The sequence below is a fragment of the Oncorhynchus clarkii genome, chromosome 3, assembly GCF_045791955.1.
Source record: "Oncorhynchus clarkii lewisi isolate Uvic-CL-2024 chromosome 3, UVic_Ocla_1.0, whole genome shotgun sequence".
NCBI classification, from domain to species: domain Eukaryota; kingdom Metazoa; phylum Chordata; class Actinopteri; order Salmoniformes; family Salmonidae; genus Oncorhynchus; species Oncorhynchus clarkii.
This window is the reverse complement of record NC_092149.1, coordinates 67,550,526-67,571,476: the sequence shown is the minus strand read 5'-3', so window position 1 is coordinate 67,571,476 and position 20,951 is coordinate 67,550,526. Positions and strand designations below refer to the sequence as shown.

Sequence of the window (20,951 nt, the reverse complement as noted above, 5' to 3'; positions counted from 1 at the left end):
CTCTGGATTTTGCTCATTTAGACCATTTGGTTGGTCCTTAAGTGAAATCTCGACCCACAAGGGGCACAGGGGCGTGCAAATGGCCCCATTATTATTTTATACAACTCTATATTCTGCACCTCTGTCTCTTTTTTGATGTTTCTACACATAACAATGTGCACACTAATAAAACAGCTTACTGTTTGCATGTCAAAAAAAATTCCCTACGAAAACGTAGGAAAGCAAGGCAGGATCAACTAGGGAATCATGGTGTAATGCGAGCACACGCATGCTGGGGTTGATGATGGATGGAATGAAAGATTTGGGAAAATGTGAGCAAGTTAAGATTTTAGAAGTCGTGTAGTGTATGACCAGCAGAGCCTGCCTGATTTGGCTCCATCCCACCCTGTAGGATTTAGCCTAAATGAGTCTTTCTGACCTGCAGCCATGATGCTGGTCTAAGGCTAGGCAGAGCAGCCACAGTGAATTACCCTTCAACGCCTTTTGAAAAGAAGTCTGCTGAAAAGGGACCTATTTTCACTCCTTTCAGAAAACTCTTGACACTGTAGCATTTCACAGCTCCGGCAGAGAAGTGCACACGCTGGTATGAACACCCTAAGAAAGAGGACAAGTCGGGTTAAGTTATTCTTTTTTTCGCTTGTCCGCCTGCTGTACCCAGTGGGGTAAAAACGGGAAACAAAACAATATTGACTGACGGAAGCAGAAGAGAGCCCAGAGGCAGGGAATCCAGGGAAGCAGCCTTTATCCACAGAGGGAGGCTGTATATTTTCATACAGATATTGGCAGGGGCATCAATCTGGGCACTGGAGATAAATGAAAGAGCTTTTCTCCTCAAACTCGCTGACAGCTTCAGGCTTTCTTGCCTTCCCCCTGACCAAAGCTGGATTTGTGTTTCCTACCAAACAAAGAGCAGGGTGGATGGAGAGAGGGGGAGAAGAGTGGTAGAGAAAGGGAAAGAGGACGAGTAAAAGATAAAGTGAGAGGAGAGGGGCATAGATGGAGAGAAAACAAAGAGATGGAGAGCTAGAGACCTGCATGACCACAAATTGTATATACACCAAGTTTTTCATCAACGACTCAGACATAAAGAGTCGCTCCAGAGACCGCTAAAGGATTTGTTCAATTATGTGGACCCACCCAGCATAGAGAAATGTGAACAGGGTTTTTGTCTCTAACCCGATCTTATATACTTCCTCAAGGCTGCCATACTCTATGTCAGTGGTGAATTGTAAATAGTGTATTTCTAATGTGTTTCTCTGTAATCTCTCTGTCTCTCACTTTCTATCCTTCTCCTCCTCCTCTCTCTCTCTCTCTACCTCTACCGCTCTACATCAAAGACATTCTAAAAGGTGCTCGTCACAGTCATTACCATAAAGAATGAGTCTGACTTTATAAACCCTAAATCTCTCCACGAACACGTGAAATAAACTAATTGAAAGCCCACAGAACTCTATTCCACCAGGGTCAGTACAATGGGGTAAAAATCTTGACACAATGACAGGTTATTCCAACATAATGTATGTGTTCTGACAAAACCAATCCTGTATATTAGCTGGAAGATTGTGATTCTTATTCAGAACAGCAGGAGGCCTGCTCCTTTTGAGAAGATTACATTCACAGTTATTACATTCTGTTCAGAACCTAGAAACACACCGTCAGACCATGTGACTGTGTGTATGATGTTGAAACAGCCAGGAAATGTGTTCGTAATAAAAATGCAGCGCTTCTATTCATCTTCAGGTGTGTCTTTAGAAGAAGAGATGGAGATAATTGGAGATGAGAGAGAGGGTGAATACGGAAAGCTCTGAGATAGAAGAGAGTAGAAGGCAATTTTCTGATCATCAATTTGCTGAACAGTACAGCCCAAACAAACATGTCACATGGGGGTGAGAGGTGAAGAGCAGAGTGACTAACCAGCCGGGTAACCCGCAGACGTCTGGCGGCGTTTTTATGAGATCCTATGCGACCTTATATTTTCTGTGGGCCGAATCCAAACTTGAGATGCGTGGGCGTAACTTAAACCCTTTGTAAATGATGCATGGAAACTGAAATTCAATTAAAATCACTGTAACCTCGCATATTTGATGAAAATGAGATCTGATGGGGCAAAAAATCTAACCATCTCTTCCCGCTTGCACTCTGTAACAGACATGTCTTATGATCTTCACCAATGACCTTACACAGCTAGTTAAAGGACCAACCAGGGTGACTTGTTGCTCTAAAACACAGATTGATTTGGTGTTCAGTAATAAACCAGAGAGAGTGACTAAATCATTCAATATGGTTACTGGGCTGTCTGATCATAATCTGACACTTATAGCCAGAAAGCTGTCTAAGAGCAGGTTTAACCTCTCTACTGTTAGAAAGCCGGATCAACTAAGAATACCTAGGAGTGAATTAAACTATTTTGAAAACGCAATTAAGGGAATTAAATGGAATGATCTCTTGTCCTATATAGACGTGGAAGCTGATAGTCAGGTTTTTCTATCCACAATCCAGACTACAATAAATGGTTTCCTAAAGAAAATCAAATCCAAACCTGGCCAAAAGAGCACTCTTCCTTGGCTAAATGGAGAAATCTGGAAATTGATGAAAGAACGAAATTATGCTCTAAAAATAGCCCTAAGATCCAAATTAGAGCATGACAGACGTAGGTTTACCATGTTGAGAAATAAGGTGATGAAAGAAATCAGACAAGCCAAGGCAAACTTTTTTATTAACATAGTTGGTGACGCAAAGGAAAATTCTAAATTGATCTGGGATAATCTAAAAAAAGTTAACAGGGAAAGACCATAGTAACACTGCAAAAAGACTAAATCATGGTGAATAATAATCTAACACAGGATACTGTCAAAATAGCAATAGCCTTCAATTCGTACTTTATTGATTCTGTCAGGGTACTGACACAGAACCCCTCCACTGGTTTCTTGGGCTCAGTGCTAGTGAATGACGCTCAACCTGTCTTCATCATAAGGGAGGTTTCTGAGTCAAAGGTGAACAAGGTGATTAGCTCACTAAAGTCACTCATTGGCCCCATTACTAAGGTCACCAACACATCTATTGGTCTCGGGGTGTTTCCAAGGGTATGGAAGCCGGCCATAATAATGGCCATCTTTAAAACAGGCGACCCTGCTGACGTGAATAACTACAGGCCCATTAGTATACTACCTGTGGTGTCAAAGGTTGTTGAAAAGTGTGTAGCAGAACAACTGATTGCCCACCTCAACAACAGCCCCTTCATATTACACTCCATGCAGTTTGGCTTCAGAGCGAAACACTCCACAGAAATGGCCAACTGCTTTCTTCTGGAAAAGTCCAAGATGGACAAAGGGGGCGTTTTTTGGGCTGTGTTTCTGGACCTAAGGAAGGCTTTTGATACTGTTAACCATGAGATTCTCATCACAAAATTGTCCAAGTTAAACTTTTCCCCTGATGCCTTGAGATGGATGAAATCATACCTTGAAGGCAGTACTCAGTGTGTCAGAGTGAGCAATGAACTGTCGCCCACTCTTAGCTATGACGTGGCGTGCCCCAAGGGTCAATACTGGGGCCTCTCCTGTTCAGCCTGTACATTAATGATCTGCCTTCTGTCTGTACTGGGTCTGAAGTTCAAATGTATACAGATGATACAGTGATATATGTGCATGGAAAGAGCAAACAACAAGCTGCACAAGAACTCACTACTGTAATGGTCAGGTTACAAAGTGGCTCAGTGACTCGTGTTTGCATCTCAATGTGAAAAAAACAGTTTGCATGTTCTTCACAAAGAGGGCAACAAATGCTACTGAGCCAGATGTATATGTGTCAGGGGAGAAGCTCCAGGTGGTATCTGATTTTAAGTACTTTGGCATCATACTTGATTCCAACCTCTCTTTTAAAAAGCATGTGATAAAGGTTATTCAAATAACCAAATTCAACCTAGCTAATTTCCGATTTATACGAAATTGTTTGACTACAGAGGTAGCAAAACTGTACTTCAAATCTATGATACTCCCCCACTTAACATACTGCTTGACTAATTTGGCCCAAGCTTGCTGTACAACATTAAAACCTATTCAGTCTGTCTACAAACAGTCTCTCACAGTGCTTGATAGGAAGCCCAATAGTCATCATCACTGTTACATCCTCGGAAAGCATGAGCTCCTGAGTTGGGAAAATCTTGTGCAATACACCGACACATGTCTTGTATTCAAAATCCTAAATGGCCTGGCTCCCCCTCCACTCAATATTTTTGTTAAACAGAAAACCCAAACATATGGCAGCAGATCCACAAGGTCTGCCATGAGAGGTAACTATATAGTTCCCTTAAGGAAAAGCACCGTTAGTAAATCAGCTTTCTCTGTGAGAGCTTCCCATGTCTGGAATACACTGCCATCAGACACACATACATAACTGCACCACATATCACACTTTCACAAAATGCATGAAGACATGGCTAAAGGTCAATCAGATTTGTGAACATAATCCTTAGCTGTGTATTGCCGCTTTCCATGTTGTCTGTTGTCTGTGGCTTGTGAGGTGTGGAAACACTTTGTTGCTTTTATACATTTTGTCTTGCTGCTTTTTTGTTCTATGCTGCTCTGTCTGTATGCTACATCTTGCTTGTCCTATGTTGCTCTGTGTGTGCTCACTGCTTAATGATTGTCTATATTGTAATTGTTTTTAATAACCTGCCCAGGGACTGCGGTTGAAAGTTAGCCGGCTGGCTAAAACCGGCACTTTTACTGAAACGTTGATTAATGTGCACTGTCCCTGTAAAAATAAAAAATAAACTCAAACTCAATTTAGGCCAGTTAAGGGACAGATCAACATTTACTGGGGGCAGGGGTGGTCTAAAACAGGGGAGTGTTGTCAACTTATTTTATATATATATATATATATATTTTGCTTTGGGGATGGTTGTGCCTTTTTTCTTATTGAAGGCCAGCATCCCGGAGTCAACTCTTCGGTGTTGATGCTGAGACTGGTCTTTTGCCAGTACTATTTAATGAAGCTGCCAGTTGAGAACTTGTGAGGCGTCTGTTTCTCAAACTAGACACTCTAATGTACTTGTCCTCTTGCTCAGTTGTGCACTGGTGCCTCCCACTCCTCTTTCTATTTTGGTTAGAGCCAATTTGCGCTGTTCTGTGAAGGGAGTAGTACACAACGTTGTACGAGATTTTCAGTTTCTTGGCAATTTCTCACATGGAATAGCCTTCATTTCTCAGAACAAGAATAGACTGACGAGTTTGAGCCTGTAATCGAACCCACAAATGCTGATGCACCAGATACTCAACTAGTCTAAAGAAGGCCAGTTTTATTGCTTCTTTAATCAGAAAAAAACTTTTTCAACTCTACTAACATAATTTCAAAAGGTTTTTCTAATGATCAGTTAGCCTTTTAAAATGATACATTTGGATTAGCTAACACAATGTGCCATTGGAACATGAGTGATGGTTGCTGATAATGGGCCTCTGTACGCCAATGTAGATATTCCATAAAAAATCAGCCGTTTCCAGCTACAATATTCATTAACAACATTAACAATGTCTACACTGTATTTCTGATCAATTTGATGTTATTTTAATGGACAAAAAGTTCACTTTTCTTTCAAACACAAGGGCATTTCTAAGTGACCTCAAACTTTTGAACGGCAGTGTTTATTTATTAAAATGTTAATATCATACAGTGGACACAGGCCTATAGGCCTTTGCATGCAATACCCTGATATATTTAGTGCTCAAATCTGGGACAACTGAACCGTGAGGTGGACAATTATTGTTTTAGGAAAGTAGCCGAAAAACCAATACAAGTGCTACACATCGAAACACAATGAATAATGTTTTTGTAATTTGTTATAGGTTGTTTTTAAGGCAACGTAAATGTGGCTCACTTGGCCAATATACCTTGTTTATTGATGGTGCTGGCTGCATATGGGTGTCCGGTGTCCGGTAAATGTCTCAAATGTCTGGTGCATTAAAATCTTCCCTGTCATGTTGTCTGGTGCTACATTTTCCTGAAGGAAACTCTGAAATGGCATAGTTTTTATGAAGAATATTCGCTTGAAAATCTGTCGCCAATAGGATGGAAACCTAGCTAGTCAAGTGTCATTTTGATTATGCCTGCGTATCATGGTTCACCAGCAGCCCCACACATCTAAAGAATAAGCTTCAAACCAAACAAGCTTGTAAGAATTGTACTTAAACTTCCCCCTCATACTCATCTGGAGGTTGAGCATTTTTCGTCTCTATCTCTGTAATCAAATCAAATTGTATTTGTTACATGTTCCAAATACAACAAGTAGACCTTACAGTGAAATGCTTACTTTCAAGCCCTTAACCAACAACACAGTTTTCAGAAAAATACCACCCCCCCCAAAAAAAGAAATAAAAGTAACAAAGATCAACAGTAAAATAACAATAGCGAGGCTATATAGAGGGGTTACCGGCACCGAGTCGATGTGAGGGGGCACCGGTTAGTTGAGGTAATTGAGGTAATATGTACATGTAGGTAGAGTTATTACAGTGACATTGCCGTAGATAATATTAGAGGGTAGCAGCAGCGTAAAAGAGAGGGGGGCAATGCAAATAGTCTGGGTAGCCATTTGATTAGATGTTCAGGAGTCTTACGGCTTGGGGGTAGAAATAGTTTAGAAGCCTCTTGGACCTAGACTTGACACTCCCGTACTGCTTGCCATGCGGTGATGTGTCTGTATCTAGGTGCAGTGCATTCGGAAAGTACTCAGACCATTTGACCTTTTCAACATTTTGTTACGTTACAGCCTTATTCTAAAATGTATATATATAAAGAAAACTCCTCATCAATCTGTACATACAATACCCCATAATGACAAAGCAAAAACTGTTTTTAGAATGAAAAAAAAAATATCTAAAATCAAAAACAGAAATATCTTATTTACATAAGTATTCAGAACCTTTGCTATGTGTCACGATCGTTAAGGAGTGGACCAAAGCGCGGCGTGGTCATAATTTATTTAAATGTGAACCAGCAACAAAACAATAAAGAGAAACAAACAAATGAACGTACAGCCTTGTAGGGCTCAAAAGCAACAATACAAAAACAAGATCCCACAAACAACAAGTGGAAAAAGGCTGCCTAAGTATAATCCCCAACCAGAGACAATGATAGACAGCTGCCTCTGATTGGGAACCATACCCGGCCAACAAAGAAATAGAAAACATAGAATGCACATAGAAATAATAAACTAGAACACCACCCCAGTCACACCCTGACCTACTCCACCATAGAAAATAAAGGCTTTCTATGGTCAGGACGTGACACTATGAGACTCCAAATTGAGCTTAGGTATCTTGTTTCTATTGGTCATCCTTGAGAATTTTCACGAGTCCACATGTGGTAAATTAAATTGATTGAACATGATTTGGAAAGGCACACACCTGTCTTTATAAGGTCCTGCAGTTGACAGTGCATGTCAGAGCAAAATCCAAGCCATGTGGTCAAAAGAATTGTCAGTAGAGCTCAGAGACAGGATTGTGTCAAGGCACAGATCTGGGGAAGGGTACCAAAACATTTCTGCAGCATTGAAGGTCCCCAAGAACACAGTAGCCTCCATCATTCTTAAATGGAAGAAGTTTGGAACCACCAAGAATTTTCCTAGAGCTGGCCACTCAGCCAAACTGGGCAATCAGAAGAGAAGGGCCTTGGTCAGGGAGGTGACCGAGAACTCGATGGTCACTCTGACAGAGCTCCAGAGTTCCTCTGTGGAGATAGGAGAACCTTTCAGAAGGACAACCATCTCTGCAGCACTCCACCAATCAGGCCTTTATTGTAGAGTGGCCAGACAGAAGCCACTCCTCAGTAAAAGGCACATGACAGCCCTCTTGGAGTTTGACAAAAGGCACCTAAAGGACTCTCATACAATGAGAAACAAGATTCTCAGTCTGATGAAACAGACTGACATTTTTGGCCTGAATGCCAAGCGTCACGTCTGGAGGAAACCTGGCACTATCCCACTATCCCGGTGAAGCATGGTTATGGCAGAATCATGCTTTGGGGGATCTTTTTCAGCGGCAGGGACTGGGAGACGAGTCAGGATCGAGGGAAAGATGAACGGAGAAAAATACAGAGAGATCCTTGAAGAAAACTTGCTCCAGAGCACTCTGGGGCGAATGTTCACATTCCAACACGACATCGACCCTAAGCACACAGCCAAGACAACGCAGGTGTGGCTTCGGGACAAGTCTCTTAATATTCTTGAGTGGCCCAGCCAAAGCCAGGACTTGAACCCGACCATAAATCTCTGGAGAGGCTTGAAAATAGCTGTGCAATGGATCTGCAGAGAAGAATGAGAGAAACTCCCTAAACACAGGTGTGCCAAGCTTGTAGCGTCATACCCAAGAAGCCACAAGGCTGTAATTGCTGCCAAAGGTGCTTCAACAAAGTACTGAGTAAAGCGTCTGAATACTTATGGAAATGTGATATTTCAGTTTTTTATATGTAATACATTTGCAAAAAATTCTAAAAACCTGTTTTTGCTCTGTCATTGTGGGGTGTTGTGTGTAGATTGATGAGGGAAAAAAGAACGTAACGTAAGAAAATGTGGTAGTCAAGGGGTCTGAATACCTTCCAAATGCACTGTATCATCTCATCAGCTGTTAACTTTTGTCTTGTGAAAAAGTTGCTGCATTATACCCTATGGGGTTCAGTAATAATAGGCCTAATAAATGCAGTATGAATGAACGTCTAATTTACACATGTCCATCTGTCCTCACTCGTCCCTTCTGCAGATTCATTATTATGGCTAGTACTATCGGCTTTCGGGGTCACCTATTTATTTCATTGTTAAGATTATTATTTTTTAATTGCAGCTGCAGAATTTTTAAACAAGCATATCCTTAGAATACCGTTGCTTTAAGTCAGTGTGCATGTGGGCACACGCTGGGCACAGACGTAAGTTCAGCGTTTCATTTGAATTTAGTTGAGTTTTCAACTAATGTGAATTCAAACAAAATAACCTTAAGTTGATTACTTTTTGCAAATCCAATCACTTTTGCACATTTATTCAATATTTTGGGGGGTTGAAATGACATGTAACCAACATTGATACAAACAGTTTTTACCCATTTTGAAGCAACTATGCCCAATGTGAAGCACCATTCCCAGAAAGTTGTGGGAAGGTTGTATGCAAAATAACCACAGAACAACAACGCACTCAACAAGCTCTAAGAAACATATGGTTCTCAGAACGTTATGTGCTAGCTGGGTAATCGCTTCAGGAAAAAAGTTTGGAAAAGCAATTATCCTACTAAGGCTCTTGTAAGTTTGTTTCTGTATATTCTGTTTATGTCTCTCTTGTTGTCTTTCTCGATTTAATTGTTTAATTTCAAATGCTTTATTGGCATGAATGCAAGATACAATTTTGTTGTTGAATTTAAACAAATCTAACTTGGTTATAGAGTTATATGAATGTTGTAGAATGTACTAGAGTGACTGAGAGTCACATATATCATTTCATAGCCCTGTGGCCACTGACCTTGACACAAACACAAAGCAACAAAACACGATAACCAATGAGAAAATCTAGGAAAGAATACAGTGGATAGGAGCAGACAGTTGAGGTGTAACGGCAGATTGCAGGGATCGGACCAAAACGCAGCGTGGTAAGTGTCCATATCGTTAATTATAAAACATAAACTGAACACTAGGAAATACAAAACAATAAATGTGAACAATAACGAAAACCAAACCCGAAACAGTCCCGTGTGGTGACAAACACAGACACGAAAACAAACACCCACAAACCAACAGTGAAACCCAGGTTACCTAAATATGGTTCTCAATCAGGGACAACTATAAACAGCTGCCTCTGATTGAGAACCATATCAGGCCAAACACAGAAATAGAAAAAACATAGACTGCCCACCCCAACTCACGCCCTGACCATACTAAATAAAGACAAAACAAAGGAAAATAAAGGTCAGAACGTGACAGGAGGTAGTCGTCTCTTTCTGTCTGTCCATGTATGTCTCTCGCTCTGTCTCTCAATGTGTCTATTGCTCTGTCTCTCCTTCTGTCTCTAATTCACTCATTTCCTCTGAGACCTTTGACTTTTGCTGCAGTTTGGTGTTTCAGGTAACATCAGTAGTCATCCTGGGTATTCAGACTGGGCTTGAATCCCAGTTCATTTGGAAACATCAGATTAGCTTCACCACAACACCTGTAGTTACAATCTATACCCTCACACATGTCAGAGAAATGTCAAAATAGAAGGAAAGACACCAGTCTTTCTACATTATTTACACATTCTACAATACCACATAATATTCAGAGAATGAAGCTGACACGTACAGTCCATCTACTGTGTGCCATACTATTTATGTCATAAAGTGTTCTGCATTCATTTTCACCCAACCAAAGACAATTTCTCAGTCATCAGTAACTGATGTCAGATTCATAGTTTGGATAACTGAGATTTCTTAACGATGACTCAGAGTACAATGCAGTATATGTCACACTTGCACACCTCACACAGTGAGGCCAATAGTTACAACGCTTGAGTCAATGGATGAGAGTCATGGCAACTAGCCATTTGGATTTAAACTGGGGTTCATCATCACCCTGGTAACAGCATTTATGTATGACGTGTTCCCAAATTGTCTATCACCGTGGATACAGTGTTCATTACTGATATCCTGTATTATTCTGGGGTTCAATAGCAGTATTTTTTGTGTTTGATACCAGGTTCTTAAAAGCCAATACTGACTGTGTGTGTGTGTGTGTGTGTGTGTGTGTGTGTGTGTGTGTGTGTGTGTGTGTGTGTGCGTGTGCGGTGCATGCATGCATGTGTACAATCTGTCATGGTTGATGCCCCCATTCCTGGTCTTGACGTTGGTGTAATAGGGTTTTATAACTAGTTAGAGGAGGACTGGAAGCAGTCAAAGACTCCAAAAATAAACACAGAGCCGTATAAATAAATACATCCACCAACCCACTACCTCTGCCTCTATCTGCAGCATTTACACAGTAAAGCGCTGGTGGGCTCCACTAGGTAGAATTTGAAACACGGGGCCTGTACCAATAATACAGACGCATAAACAGTGGATCAGAAACAAACTATCAAATATCCATGACTATGACATCATGTACCAAAGAACCCCAAATGAGGGTAGTTATGTAGCTCAAATAACGGTGGGAGGATAAGCAAGAAAAGATGTTCGCCTCTCTTGATCTCTCCATTTCTCTTTCTCGGGTCTGTTTTTTAAATCCTTTCTCAAACTGCCCCTGTATCAAACACCTATACACTCAGTCAGCCTCCTCTTCTCTCTGTCTCTTTCTTTCTCGCCCTTTCTCTCTCTCGCTCTCTCTTGTCCCTCTCTAGTCCCGTTTATACCTGGGGCTAACATATGTCTGTTGTCCTGATCTTGTCTACATTCTAATTTTGCCCACATTTCCCAAAATGTGTTTACGCGTGGTATTACAATGTGTCTGTTATCTGTCCACTGTGTCTGCATTGTGAACAGGTTTCCTGGTCCCTTATGCAAATTATTTCACAGCTATTCTTTCAAAATAATATTTATTTATTTATTGTAAGACACATTGATGTTCTCAGTCAATGGTACCACCTGCCAATGATTTTAGAGGGCAAAATAATGATGATTTAAATAGTTTCTCTATCCCAATATGTCGACACTTGTAAGATATCCTGACACAATGTGTGTCTGACTATAGTCTGATCACAATCAGATCACAATGTGTCTTTTGATTGTCTACACCTTTCTAAAAATGTGGGCATATTCAGAATGTGGACAAGATCAGGACAAAGGATGCACGTTAAAACCAGGTATAAACAGGGCTTCTGTCTCTTCCCTCTGTCTCTCTCTCTCTCTCGTTCAGATGTTTCTCTCCCAGTCCCTCCCTTGATTGAAGCATCAGGAACTTTATCATTCCCATCTCTTGTCTTTCGCCCTAGAAACCAATTTGTTTATTTTCCTCCTCTTGTATCTCTCCGTCTGTGATTTACCTGAGGGGTATACTACAAAGCAGCATCGATGAGTTAGCCAGCTGACTTTGATAAACAACCAGACACGTACATACTGTATGTGTTTTTGGTTGTTAAGTAGACCATGCCCATTTGAAGTTTATATCTTTAAAACATATATATTTAGGCAAGTTAACAGGCTAACTCCTTGATCCTGCATTGTTGTATACCTCTATTTTGCCCTGCGAACACATCTGGTTCTCTGAGAGCAGATAATGACAAGGCTTTGTTTTGTGTTTGGTTGTGTCTGAGAGGAAGCTGCTGAGACTCAGTCTTTCCTTCATTTTTTTGTCCTTTAGCAGACACTCTTATCCAGAGCGACTTAAAGGAGCAATTAAGTGCCTTGCTCAAGGGTACATCAACAGATTTTTCACCTAGTCAGCTTTGGGATTCAAACCAGTGACATTTCGGTTACTGGCCCAACGATCTTAACCGCTAGGCTACCTGCCACCCTAATTCTCATGCTGGCTGCTTTTTTGAAACTTGTTTTGCTGCTGCTGGCTTGACCTGAAATTTCCCCCGTGTCTGGCTAAACGTCTGAGCACAAACCAAGTTTTCTCCCTAACCACAAAACCACTCATCTCTCGCTCTCGCTCTCGCTCTCTCTCTCTCTCTCTCTCTCTCTCTCTCTCTCTCTCTCTCTCTCTCTCTCTCTCTCTCTCTCTCTCTCTCTCTCTCTCTCTCTCTCTCTCTCTCTCTCTCTCTCTCTCTCTCTCTCTCTCTCTCTCTCGTCCATCACCCAGGGGATTAGGTCTATTTTTACCAAGGGGGTAATCTTCTTCTATAAAGACAGTCTAAAGAGCGAGGGTCAAAGGATTTTACGGGGTTATATGAAACACATTTCCCCTTAGTTAAGCATTAGTCATAACCCACTGGGCAAAAAATGGTTGAATCAACGTTGTTTCCACGTAATTTCATCCCCAGAAAATCTATGCGATGACATTGAATCAACATGGAAAACTAATTGGATTTTTTTAACTAAATTTTACCTAAATTAAATGTTTTGATTTCACATGAAAATCAACTTAAAGTCAAACAAAACTAAACGGTGAACTGATATGTGCCCAGTAGGAAGACAATGATTCATTCTCTATGTCATGATCTAGACAACACCAAGAAACTAGAGCACACTTACTGCATCGGCAACAGAATATGGCATACCTGCCTGTCAAAAATTTCTGTCTTCAAAAACACAAACTCTGAAAAGAGGTCTCTGTTTTTCTCTGTCATACACCCCTCTAAGAGCGAAACAGTGCATGAGCGGAAGCAAAACAAAGCAAAGGAAAGGAGAGCGATTAAAACCATGAAAGTGGTGGAGGTGGGAGACACACACCAGGTATCAGGATCCTGACATAACCGAGAAGAGAGAGACAAATCAATAAAGAGATTAAATCATTTCCTTATTTCCAGAGGGCAGTAGAGCTAAATGAGTGGCGAGGCTGAAGAAAGGTGCTGTCTTCCTAACAGTCCCACAGGACAGGACTGGAGGGTCTGGCTAACCTCCATTAAGACCATAACAGAGTACTCTGTTCTCATGAACATCCAGACGTCGCCTTTGGTGACTACTCAGCCCAGTTAAAAGTGTCTATAAAACAGAGTGATTGATTATAACTCAGTGGACCATGAAGGCCTTAATCTCGCAAGCCGTCTAAGAATGGCTGTCAGGTGAGACTACTCATGTTCATCTTCTACCTTACCTTGAATCAGAGCCCTGTGGTGCTGTAATCTGGTGTCACATCACCGAAAGGCAGACAATTAATAAACCCTCACATAATCTATGGCAATGGCAAGCTAATAAATTATTGGTTGACTCTGGACACTGTTCAAAGGGTAAAACCTCATTTATATGCATTCATAAGAATCAAGACGTCTAATCCCCAACAGCATGTAGTAGACAGACAGGCCTAAAATACAGTTGTTGTTCTCTCTGTAATGAAAAGATTCTCTGTTTGCTCAGTCTTTTCATGTGCCAGATGAATCCAATCCACTGTGGGCAATTTAGCAACAAAGTAGCAACACAAGAAAATAATGACAAAGTATCTGAAGAGTTTCTGTTGGCATCCCAACGTTTAATGAGTTCTTTTGTCTGCTTATTAAAGGGGAACATCTAATAAGCAGCAGAGGTCGTACTTTTCACAGAAGCACACTTCCTTCAGACTCATTTACTACACTCCTCATTTTCATGCAAATGAGGTCTCTACTTAGGGCTTAAAGCTCCTTATAAAAGCAGACTTGTGACATTTACACATTTAGAAAGGCACGGAGAGGGACTTAGGAAACAACAGACTGTCTAACTCCAATCCCTGGAGAAGCTGGGAAAGAGAGAGAGAGATCTATTCAGAGAGAGTCAGCACTCTATTCAGAGAGAGTCCTCTCCACTCCATGTTTCAGGTGAAAAAAAATGTTGGTGACATTCATTACTTGCACAAAGCATTGTGGGTATGTGGTATGTTCACCAGACCAGATGGGGGTGGAGGCTTCTAGTAAGGGGGCCATAAATCAAAATACAAAGCCATATAGGCAAATATCTGACAGCTTCCATAGTATGACTGTACATGTCTATCCAGCTTCCAGAGTAAAGATCTCTCTAAGGCCTCTAATAGCCTGAATTCTTTCGGAGCATTCTACACAATGTCGGAACCGTTCCACAGTTGCTGCAGATTGGACGGCGGTACATAGGTGCTTCCGAGTGGCGCAGTGGTCTAAGACACTGTATTTCAGTGCTAGCGGCATCAATTCCAGGCTGTAACACAACCAGCTGTGATTGGGAGTCCCATAAGGCAGTGCACAATTGTCCCAGCGTCTTCCGGGTTAGGGTTTGGCCGGGGTAGGCAGTCATTGTAAATAAGAATTTGTTCTTAAATGACTTGCCAAGTTAAATAAAGGGGGAAAAAATTATTCAACATTCATGCTGTGAACATGTCAAATATGTTCTATTGGGTTGAGGTCTGGGGACTGTGCAGGCCAATCAAGTAAACTGAACTCGCTGTCAGCTTCCAGGTGATGGTTTTCCACTCATCAATTGTCCAGTGTTGGTGACCGCGTGCCCACTGGAGCCGCTTCTTCTTGTTTTTGAACTGATAGTAGTGGAACCCTGCGTGGTCATCTGCTGCAATATAGCCAATCTGTGATAAGGATCAACAAGTTGCGCATTCCGAGATGCCTTTCTGCACACCATTGTTGTTCTGTTTGTGGACCGCCTGTGAACTTACAAGATTCTTAAAAGTTCTTCTTCGACCTTTCTCATCAACTAGCTATTTTCGCCCACAGGACTACCGCTGACTGGATGTTTTTTGTTTGTCGCACCTTTCTCGGCAAACCCTAGAGACTGTTGTGCGTGAAAAGCCCAGGAGGGCGGATGTTGCTGAGATACTGGATCCGGTGCCCCTGGCACCAGCGCTCATACTGTACCCTGCTCAAAGTTGCTCAGGTCACTTGTTATGGCCATGCTAACGTTCAATAGAACAGTAACAAGATGCCTGTCTGTCTACTTTATATAACAAGCCACAGCCATGTGACTCACTGCCTGTAGGAGCGATACATTTTTGTGAACAGGTTGGTGTCGGTAATAAACTAGCCGGTGTATATAACATATAAATATAACCAAAATATCAACACATTGCAAAACCACAACCACAAAATGTATTGAATTAAAATTCTCCAAATATTTATCTGCTTCGTATTGAACCACTTGTGAAAAACCAAACAGCTGGAGTTTCCACGCATGACTTAATCATTCTAACAATTTTAATAATAATGTTAAACAACCAACTAATTCTGTACAACACAACAAGAATGTCAGCTCCAGCATACATTGATAATAATATGATTTTGGGAGATTGTTAGACTTCAGTGCAGCTTTCGATATCATTGATCATAACACATTGCTGAAAAAACATGTTAGATAGAACACAGAGGGTTTTATTTCATGGAAGCATCTCTAATGAAAATTCGTTTGAGTGTGGTGTAACACAGGGCATCTGGCTCGGCCCATTATTGTTTCTGTTTTTACTAATGACCTTCCACTGACCTTGAATAAAGCCTGTGTTTCCATGTATGCTGACGACTCAACAGTATACACGTCGGCTGCAACAGTAAAATAAATAACTGACACCTTTAACCTCTTATACAAATTCAGAAAACATGTAAGTATTTTACATAGGTTTAAAGATGAACTTCTTGTGAATCCAAACACGGTGTCAGATTTCAAAAATAATTTACGGCGAAAGCATACCGTACGAATATGTGAGAACATCGCCCAGCAGACAAATCATTACAAACAGTAACCAGCCAAGTAGAAGAGTTACACAAGTCAGAAATAGAGATATATTTAATCACTTACCTTTGATGATCTTCACATGGTTACACTCAGAAGACATTAATTTACTCAATAAATGTTTGTTTTGTTCGATAAAGTCTCTTTATATACAAAAACCGCCATTTTGTTTGTGCGTTTTCTTCAGTAATCCACAGGCTCAAATGCAGTCACAACAGGCAGACAAAAAATCCAAATTGTATCCGTAAAGTTCATAGAAACATGTCAAACGATGTTTATATTCAATCCTCAGGTAGTTTTTAGCCTAAGTAATCGATAATATTTCAACCGGACAATAACGTCGTCAATATAAAAGGTAAACAAGAAAGGCACTCTCTCGGTGGCGCGTATGAAAAATCTCTGTGACACTGCAGGGTCCACTCAGAATACAAGCCTAAAACAATTTCTAAAGACTGTTGACATCTAGTGGAAGGCATAGGAGCTGCAATTTGAGTCCTAAGTCAATGGATACTGTAATGGCATTGAATAAAAAATTACAAAACCAAAAGAAAAACTACTTCCTGGATGGATTTTTCTCAGGTTTTCGCCTGCCAAATCAGTTCTGTTATACTCAGACACTATTTTAACAGTTTTTTAAAATCCAAATCTACCAATTATATGCATATCCAATCTTCTGGGCCTGAGTAGCAGGCAGTTTAATTTGGGCACGCTTTTCATCCAAAATTCCGAATGCTGTCCCCTAGTCAGTAACTAGAAATAGGCTGGTGCTAAATATCTCAAAAACTAAAAGCATTATTTTTGGGACAAATCACTCAATCAAACCTAAACCTCATCTGGATCTATTATTGAATAATGTGGCGATTGAGCAAGTTGAGGAGTCTAAACTGCTGGCTGTTACCCTAGATAGCAAGCTATCATAGTCAAAACATATAGACTCAATGGTTACTAAAATAGGAAAGAGGTCTACTTTCTTGACATCTCAGTCAACCAAACAGTTTTTTTTAGGCAAGAAAAACATAAGCAAATTGCAGTTTGTCCAGAAGAGAGCAGCATGCATTGCATTTAGATGTACACGGAAGGTGAATGTCAATGACATGCATTTCAATCTCTCCTGGTTCAAAGTTGAGGAGAGATTTACTGCATCACTGTTGGTCTTTGTGCGAGGTGTTGACGGTGTCTGTTCAAGCAGTTGGCACACAGTTCGGACACTCATCGGCATCAAACAACACGTGCAACCAGAAGTCTCTTCACAGTCCCCAGGTCCAGAACAGAGGCTGGGAAGCAAACAGTATTAAATAGAGCCATGACCAAATGGATCTCTCTGCCACCCCAGGTAACTCAAGCTAGTAATAAAACCAGATTCAATAACCAGATAAAAGAACACCTCGTGGCACAACAGGGACTGTGAAGAGACACACAGACATTGTTTCCTGTTTGGACCCCAGAAAGAGAAGCGCCTACCTCGGCAGCAGCTAATTTGGGATCCTAATAAATATGAAATAAATACTACTATAAATAAATGAAGAGTTTAATTCCAAAACACTGTATATCCATTTTCAGAAATGTAGGTAAATTAGCTTTTATTGTTTAAATAAATTATGAAAGAGATTGGTGTGTTTTTTTCACTATCTAATCATTGTATGGGGTTGTTCAATGACAGACATATTTATTTAAAATCTATCACTTGATGGTTATATTTCAGAGACAAATAATAGGGTATTTTTTTTCAAAATGCTATATGCCTCACTCAGAGAAATAAGTAGTACTGCTATGTTTTACACAGTCAAATGTAACAAATAATTACATTTTTAATAAAGAACTGTACACATGATACATTTGTGACATCAATATTTAATAAAAAAAGATATAATAACTCAATACACTAATAGGAGATCTGTATGTAAAACATTTACATTTGACATTTTAGTCATCTAGCAGATGCTCTCATCTAGAGCGACTTACAGTACCTGCATTCTTCTTAAGATAGATAGGTGAGACAACCAAATCCTGTACAGTCAAATATACAGGATACGACCATTCCATTCCAGATAAGCAATGGATATATAGCATTTTGTTAAAAAAAACACATTTTCATAAAAATCTAAATCTATGAATACAAAATCTGAGAACAGTAACGTAAATGTCAAATATACAAAACACACTCTTGTTGATAGACTTTGTAAGTATTATGATTCATTCTCTGTTTTCTGTTTTTTTTTGTACGTCTTTACTGTGCTGTGTCTGAGTCTGTACGTGTGCAAGCCAAAGACAAATGTAAATGTTTAACCAAACAATTAGACAATAAAGTTTTGAACTTGAGCTGGAACTCACCATAGAGAATTGTCACCATGGAGATGGGCATGACCAGGATGCCCAGCAGCATGTCGGCGAAAGCCAGCGACATCAGGAAGTAGTTGGTGGCGTTCTGGAGCTTCTTCTCCAGAGACACTGCGATGATGACCAGGATGTTACCCGTCACTGTAACGGCGATGACCGCCAGGATCAGCAAAGCAGCCCAGTTCTTATCCACTGCTTTCATCCCCTTCACACACTGCGATGATGCCAGAATCCTTGCTTCATCACTGTAAACCTTGCCGCTATGCGTCCAGTTGCCTGGCGGAAAGTCATGCACATTGCCGCCATCATTCCCATTACACCCATTTGAAAAATTCCTGCTTTCATTTCCCAGAAGTCTCTCTGGACCATTAGGCCAAGGGTCAGGTTCGGGGTCAAAGGACGGAAGCGTTATGGCTCTGACGGCAGAAGAGATCAACTCCGATACGTTCCCATGCAGGTTCATTATGTCAGTCGCCATACACCTCCAGCACGTCCCTTACAATGGCACACTAACTCTTACAAGTCTGTTACGTGGTGAGAGAGGAGCAGAGAGGGATAGGTCTGGTCCTTAAGAGTCTCCACATGCTCAGAGCTCAAAGTCAACCCTCATAACGTCTGTCAGTGTTAAACTACATGTGGGATTAAGTCAGAGAAGGCTGTCCATGGGTACAGACTTCACCTCGGTTAATTCTTGAAGTAGTCGTAGCTAATGACGGACGGAAACGGAGAGCAACAATAACTTAGCAAAACCCCCCCGAACAATAGAGAGCTCTATGACTTTCGCTCTGTTCCAAGTATTCCAAACCGGAGGGCAAATACCCTAAGCACGATATCTCACATTCAATCCTTTTCTCAGGTCCACATTATTACCTGTTGATCAAAGAGGTTGAATCCATTTGAAATCAGGAAAGTATAATGATAAGAATGTGCTCAACTCCAGTGTGCCAGTTTGGACAGAAGGTATCCACACTGTCAGAAGGCAGCGATCGCTCGGTTTAAACCTGACATTGTCATTTCAATGGAGAAGATGAGACAGGAGGTATGTGTTTGTCAGAAAATTCGCAGGTGTCTCTGCTGCGCTCGCTAGGAACTGCACCTGTGTGTGTCAGTGCTATGGAGATGGATCAACAGCATAATGAGTGACGACAGGTGTCACAGACACTCTTCCTCCCTTTCTTACTGTCACACACACACTTCCAGCCAGGTCCGCCCTCTGTGCTGCGAAGGTGGTGAGTTTCGCCGGATGTGATGGATGGAAAATGGTGGTTTGGGAAAAACAGTCACACTGAAAACATTCCTCTACCTTTATTCCGTTTCTCCTTTTTTTCTTCCATATTCCTTCAGCCCTTTAGTCCAGCCTCTACAGAGCCCATATCGTTTTGATTCCTCTTTGACAAAAGACAGGGTCTTCAGGTCCCCTGATTATTAGGAAGTCCCCTACAGCTCTACACCTCACCTCAGCCACCAGTCACTGAGCACTACTCCACTGTGTGCCGTTTCTTCTCCCTCACACACACACTCACATGCGCTCTCTCTCTCTCTCTCTTGCTCTCTCTCTCTCTCTCTCCCTGCCTCTTGTTCGCTCTCCCTGCCTCTCTCTCTCTCTCCCTGCCTCTTGTTCGCTCTCCCTACCTCACTCTCTCTCTCTCCCTGCCTCTCGCTCTCCCTGCCTCACTCTCTCTGTTCTGCTCCCCTCTCCACGCATCTCTCTCTCTCTTCCTGGTTCAATCACTCTCTCTCGGTCTCCCTCTCTTTCTCTCTCTCTCTGTCACTCTCACACAGGGCAGGCTTTCTGTACTGTATTTCAGGCAGCTCTCCCTCCTTGCACATTCCAGGGTAGGTCTTCAGTTTACACACAGTAGCTTTAGGAGTTGTTCTGTGAGAGCTCATAAAGGTATTGCTTCGCAGTGAGAAATCAGTTGAATCCAGGCAGCATAGTGTGCATACAGGGGTCTTTCTCAGCAGTGTCTGTGCCAAGTACCACAGAGCAAGAGAGCACCCTGTTGTGCCCACCGAAGGACCACCTCATTCCTCCCACTCTTGGGTCTCTCACATACTGTAACGGACGTCGAAATGGGTAGACCAAGGCGCAGCATGATTTGGGTTCATCATAATTTATTTGAATGTGAACCAGCAACAAAAACAATAAAGAGAAACAAACAAACGAACGTGCAGCCTTATAGGGCTTAAAAGCAACAATACAAAAACAAGATCCCCACAAACAACAGGTGGGAAAAGGCTACCTAAATATGATCCCCAATCAGAGACAGCGATAGACAGCTGCCTCTGATTGGGAACCATACCAGGCCAACATAGAAATACAAAAACTAGACTACACAT

General features: G+C 41.3%; 1 protein-coding gene across 1 annotated transcript in view; it reads right to left on the bottom strand.

The window, feature by feature from the left end:
* LOC139406086 (5-hydroxytryptamine receptor 2A-like) overlaps positions 1–20,117 on the bottom strand; it is a 39,388-nt gene extending 19,271 nt beyond the window's left edge. Inside the window, exon 1 of the mRNA XM_071148552.1 lies at positions 18,606–20,117. Coding sequence (XP_071004653.1) covers positions 18,606–19,089 — 484 coding nt within the window. The 5' untranslated portion in view covers positions 19,090–20,117. The remainder of the gene's footprint in view (positions 1–18,605) is intronic.
* Between the last annotated feature and the right edge of the window lie 834 nt (positions 20,118–20,951).